The 6,441-nt window shown below is 36.3% G+C and overlaps 1 protein-coding gene across 1 annotated transcript; it reads right to left on the reverse strand.

Annotated features, from left to right (window-relative positions):
- LOC109222894 lies at positions 1,150-1,977 on the reverse strand. Its single transcript, XM_019387187.1, has one exon. The coding sequence runs from the start codon at positions 1,864-1,866 to the stop codon at positions 1,381-1,383; it is 486 nt and encodes a 161-aa protein (XP_019242732.1). The 5' UTR covers positions 1,867-1,977; the 3' UTR covers positions 1,150-1,380.

Below are 6,441 nucleotides of genomic sequence, written 5' to 3' on the forward strand. Positions count from 1 at the left end.
AACTTAGTTATTATTATAAATTTACTTGAATTCAATGAAGGAACCTATAAGCTTCAAATCCTAAATTTACTTGACAATATAGCGTTATTAATATTGCTGGCCTAGATCTGTGATACGATTAATTTATTTCTGCGACTAGTTGCAATACATATTCATACAGTATTTTTCTTTCTTTCCCCTATATATTGTTGCAATAATTCATCTCATTCACTTAGATTAGTTTATTTCTTCTTTATAAATTAATACTCTAGTTAAGACTTAAGAGGGGATCCATGAGTTCAGAGTGATTGTAGTGCATGACTGATCATGACTTGAGATTCAAATTATAATTTCTTTCATCATTGAGCTGACCCTTTAGAACATTATTACTAGATTATTTTAACACGGGTCAAACCCTTAACATTATTACTTTGTTAGCTAATTATGGGACTATATGTTTATAACTTAATCCTTGTAATATCTGTGATGTCTGCAATTCATGTCCGACAGAGGCGAATATAGTGCATTGGTATCGGGTTCATTGGAACTCAGTATTCTCAATGCGCTGTATAAATTTATGTGCCAAAATTCATTAAAAATGCTACAAATACTAGATATGATCTTGTAACGTCAAAAATAAAATAAATTCAAAAACCTTAAAGTAAAACCCATAAAATTTAAGTTCTCTGTCCGCCTATATACACGAGGAAGTCAAACAACAGAATTAGCGCTGCTTGATTTGGCTTTGGCAACAAGATGTTCTTTTTTTTTTTCTTGTTTTTTGTTGGTGTTGTGTTGAATTTTAACTCATACAGTTTACATATGCTCATAGTATAATTTTTAGTATATCAATATACATTAATTTGTTGTAACAATCAAGTATAAAATTGATCTAATAATATACAAGAAAATTACATTATCAACATATAAAATTTAAACTCTTTTCATTATTTTATTATTTTCCATCACTTACTTCTCGTTATAATCCGTGCTCGTTGCTCCGGGAAGATAGCGTACGTAGGTCGCGTATCAACCAAAGTGTCGAAGTTTTAAACGACAATCTCCGTCTTTATCATCTCTAAGTAACGTCATCTTACTACAGACATTTATACCTTGTATTTAAGAGGAAAATATATTGAAGTTTTAGCAACTGTTTGTAAATCAAATTGATGTAACAATCGAATCAATATTATTATGATTTCACACCATAGATTATCAAACTCATAGAGAGGTAAAATTGTGATACAACCCCCACATTGGCTGACAAGTATAAAGTAATACTAATTCTAAAACTAAAAAAGTAGATGCCGAATTTTGAACCACCCACTAATCAGAGAGCAGTTCTTGAATATTAATCTCAACTAATTCTACTATTCACAAAATGAAAAATGAAACATTTTGCTACTCAGGTATTGCAGTTAACCTCGCGGCCGTAAACTTCCCTCTCCTCCCACTACCACCACTACTCCTCGCTCTTCTCAAATCCGCCGCATCGGAACCATTATTATTATCTCCCCCTTTCCCCTTTTCCGATAAGAAATCTGAAGCTTTACGCCGACAACCGTATTTTTCACCGCCACAATTATTCAATGCAGAACTAGCCTTAACGGCTAATGCTGCCATTTCCTCAGCCTGAAGCCTGCGTTTCAGATTGCTCAAAGGCAACGCAAAGTAAAGTTGACCCGGTTGAAGTTCTTCATCGGCACTTATGGCTGAAACAACGTCACCAAATTCCATTTCGTCGGAGTTACATATGAATATGGTGGGATCTCTTTGTAATAAGTAAGAAGCTTTAACTGGGTAAGGAAACTCTTGTAATCTTCCATCTTGTAATATCAATTTTGCTGTAGCAACAGATGTAGATTCACATGAACTACAAATACCCATTTTGCTAATTAAGCACTAGATCCGATTCAGACACAGTGAGCCGACTCAGTTGGTGTTCATAAAAGATGGAAGCATGTGATATGAATGGAGAAATGAAGAGAGGAAACAAGAAAGGGAGGTATAAATAGGAGGTGATATTTGTATCGAATACATAACCAGGAAGCCACGTCAACATTTATCATTGAAAAATTAAAGGAATTGGCTTAAGGTAAAATGTGGGGTCCACTGCATTGCCAACCTGTAAACTTATGGTGACAGGTTGTATATGGAGAGTACTACATCCTTTTACCCAATATTTTTCTTGAAATTGCGAAACGAGGGACTCCGATTTTGAACTCCTGTCATTTCCCTCGCCCATTCCAGCACTTTCAGATGACGTATCTACGCAAAAGAATCTAAAGCAAGCCTTTTCCGTTGTTGGAATTTTCAATTTTGACAGTTAAACATTTTAATTAATATATCAGGTAAATGACATGATGATATAAAATATCTTACGCTAACAATGTATATAAACATAAACGTCAAAACTGTACCTTACATATTACGAAGGCTTAACACCTAAAATAACATATCTCAAAATCGGAATTGTATCATTTTTTTAGGAGGGAGTAAATTAAGATTCAATAGTTGAAACACTGCTGAAAAAACAGGGCTATATAAATTTCAGGCCATTTCTCGGCCTGAAATCCTCCGTTACGACCTCCGGTGTTTGAAAATGTCCACGTTTGCCGAACGCCACCGCTTGTGCACTCTTCGCGCTGCTTATAAAACTTCACTTGGCGCTTGCTTTTGTCTAATTTCTTTCCGTATGTACAATTGTCTATTAACAATGGGATAGGTATTGTATACGGTCGAAATCAGGTATGCTCGATTTTATGGGCTCGAAGAGTCGCCTCAAGCCCGAGTTCATGAGGGATCGAGTTCAAGCCCGATGGACCTAGCTCGAGACCGACGACAGAATATAAGGCTCGAAGATCAAAGTACGTAATGAGCACCGAAGCCGAGTACGAACAACCCCGAGATGATGCAGTTATGGATTTGTAACAGAAAGAGCAAGATTCCCGCCACGTCCTCAAGATCATGACGTAAATTCCGGAATAGATTTATACGAGTTAGTACGAATCCGTATTAGGCTGTTAGACAGATGTCTCAATAAGATTCTTTACTGTAAATAGAAATGTACCTTATTTAGGGTTCCCCTAATATATAAAGGAAACCCCAACTTGTAACCATCATCAATCATTGGCTAAAGAATATAGTCTCTTACTTTCTTGCTCGTTACTCATCATAATTGTCTCTTAACTTTATTGTTCTTATTTTACTGCTCTTGTGAACCTACCTCGAGGCCATAGCAGCTCGAGGTCAAGATTGGCTTGAACACTGGTGTGATTCAACTTTCTTCTTTAATTTATACGTCTGATTTCTTGGTTATTAATTAGTATTGAACTAAATCACGTATCTTTAAAACCATAAACAAGTTTAATTGTTACTCGTATTTTCGAGGTAAACGGATATATCAATTAGTTCGTTTTACCCCATTTACACTAATGATACTGTAAATGATAACTGACACAGCTGTGTTTGTCAGTAATCCAACTTTATAGTTGTATTGGGAAAAATTGAGTTTACATATAAAGATGACGTGTCATGACACGTGGCTCGATCAAGGAATTATGATTAGCAAAGAGGTACGAGTTGCAACAGGTACGAGCAGAGGCAGAAAAGAGGCACGAGCAGCTATTTGAAAGATTCAGCGCCCGTATCTATTTAAGTCCAAGAATTAAAGAGAATGAACCTGACAGTACAAAGGAGTACAGATACAGTACTTAATGAGCCTTTAATATTAAAAACGTTAGAGAATCTGTATTAAATATAATGATTATGTAACGTAGCATTTAATGCCTTTAATTGCCCATAATAGCCTTATTATGACAAAGACAAAACGCATATCTCTCAAATAGCTATAATAGGGAGATAACTGATCAATTGTAAGGACACGAAATATCAACTGAATATACTCAATTACTCTATTTTCTGTTACCTATTCTATTGCTCTCAAAGTCAATTATTCTTATTCATTTCTGATTATCAGTAGCTCGTGTTCTTCTTAAAATAAACTTTGACTGAAATTCTATTTTTTGGTTAAACAAATTGGTTCCGTTACCGGGAATCTGATAATCTATTTTTTCTTACCCTTGTCTATTTCGTTACATCCACGATCATGTCAAATGTTAACGATAACACCCAGGGAAACCAAGGAAATCATCAACTCCAAGGGTACCCACAAGATGCTCACACCCCGATCCCTTCTCCACAAAGCTCGCCTCGGCGGTCTCGAGAAGGAACTCCTGATGGATCTCATTCAAATGCAAATACTCAATTTAACAACGATGAAGCTATCAATGAAGCTTTGCAGAAGTTGATCGCTCAACAGGTCAATAAAGCTCTTGAAGCTTTTGCCAGCCAATTACCTGCTGCACCATCAACACCAGTTCTAAATACCAACACTTTGGAAAACCCTCGTTCTGGGCTTGTTAATTCAGGCAGTGGTGGAATCCCCAGTAAATCACGAGAGGGAGAACCAGGTAACGTAGTCAATTCCGATTTACAAAGTTTAGTTCTAACATTGCAGAAACAGCTTAAGGAGCAAAGTGACCGCATAGAGCAAATACCTAGGGTGCCACCCGTGATCAAAGGGATAAATATGGATAAATATTCGCCCAACAACCCTAGAAGCCAAGTGCTGCTCCCCTCCCAATTCCAAAGAAATTTAAAATACCTGATATTCCAAAATATGATGGAACAACTGATCCACGAGACCACGTGACTGCATTCACAACAGGCGTCAAAGGCAATGACTTGACCAAACAGGATATTGAATCTGTATTGGTCAAGAAATTCGGTGAAACACTAACTAAGGGTGTATTAATATGATATTCTCTTTTACCCGAAAATTCTATAAATTCTTTTGCTGAGCTTGCAGATTCTTTTGTCAAAGCACACTCGGGAGCTCAGAAAGTTGAAAAAAGAATGGAGGATATTTTCAAAATCAAGCAAGGGGATTAAGAATTGCTCAGAGAGTTCGTTGACAGATTCCAACGTGAAAGAATGACATTACCACGCGTACCTGACAATTGGGCAGCTATAGCATTCACAAGTAACTTGAATGAAAAAAGCTCAGAAGCTACGAGGCGACTCAAGGAGAGTCTTCGTGAATTCCTAGCGACGACATGGAATGACGTTTATAACAGGTATAGCACAAAGCTGAGGTTTGAAGAAGATATTATTTCACGACATCAAAAAGAAGAAAAGGTAAGTTCGAGATGGGCAGAAACCGAAAAAGGTCCGGTAAAACAGGTACGAGCCATACATGGGACCTGCGGAAAAAGACTCACGGTCAAAGTAGGAAATCAGAGGTACGATCACAGATCGAGAAATAGAGAGTCGGGCTCGTCTTCAAGATTTGGGAATGATCGAAGCACACGTGAGTCACGAGATGATGATAGAAACTTAAAGGCAAGGTTTGGTGGTTACAATTTCAATGTGAGCACTTCCGAACTCATGGTTGTCCTGAGAAGCATGGGAGACAAGGTACGATGGACAAAGGAATCCAAACAGGTGAAACCCTGATCATTGGTGCGAATTTCATAAAGATCACGGGCATAAAACGGCAGACTGTAGGTTCTTGCGAAGTGAAGTTGATCATTTATTAAAGCAGGGGTTGTGAACACCTAATTTTTGACCACACCCCTAATCCTATATTACTTTAGTGTAAATATTTATTTTAGGTCTAATCTTAATATTTTAAACTTTTGTCTTACTCTTAATAGATTTTACTTAAAAGAAAAAACTAAAAAAAAAATACATTCTTAGAATATAAAGTTTATTTCTAAAAAGAGAAAGATTAAAAAATATATATGTACATATATATATATATATATATATGGTTTCTTTTAATAAGTAAACTATAGAATCTTTCTTAGTATCATTTAAAATGCATGTAAATATTTAGTTTTTTTTCTATATTGTGAGAAATGTTAGTTAATCTTTTTATATTTATAGTTTAATTTATCTTTTAAAATAAAAGACAAAAAAAAAAAATTAAAAAAAGAAGAAGAAGAGGAAGTTACGTTAAAAGAGATAAAAGTTTGTAATATCAAACTTTATCTCAAAAAATCTAGCTAACAAATCCCAACTTCCTCCTACCCCATGATCACACACCCACAACATCACAAACACACGACCATCACGTCCCCACTCCAATCACGTTCCCTACTCCAAAAACCACTAACATCTCTTTATAAAGATTACTGCAAGTTAAGTTGAGGGGGGGGGAGGAAAAAGAGGAACGACCTTCAGCAATAATCATCTGCCAATGCCTCCTGCTTATTCTTCTGCTTAAAAAAATCACGGCAACCAAACCACCATTAAAGGTTGTCGAATAATCTTCAAACCAACCAAAAATTACAGAAAAATTGCTTCTTCTTCGCTGAAAAAGTAGCAGCTCCAAAGTTGAGTTCGTCGGGGTCGAGGTCGCCGACTTGGTTTTCGGTTCGAGGCGCATTTCAGTCCAGA

The sequence above is a fragment of the Nicotiana attenuata genome, chromosome 2, assembly GCF_001879085.1.
Source record: "Nicotiana attenuata strain UT chromosome 2, NIATTr2, whole genome shotgun sequence".
Taxonomy (NCBI): domain Eukaryota; kingdom Viridiplantae; phylum Streptophyta; class Magnoliopsida; order Solanales; family Solanaceae; genus Nicotiana; species Nicotiana attenuata.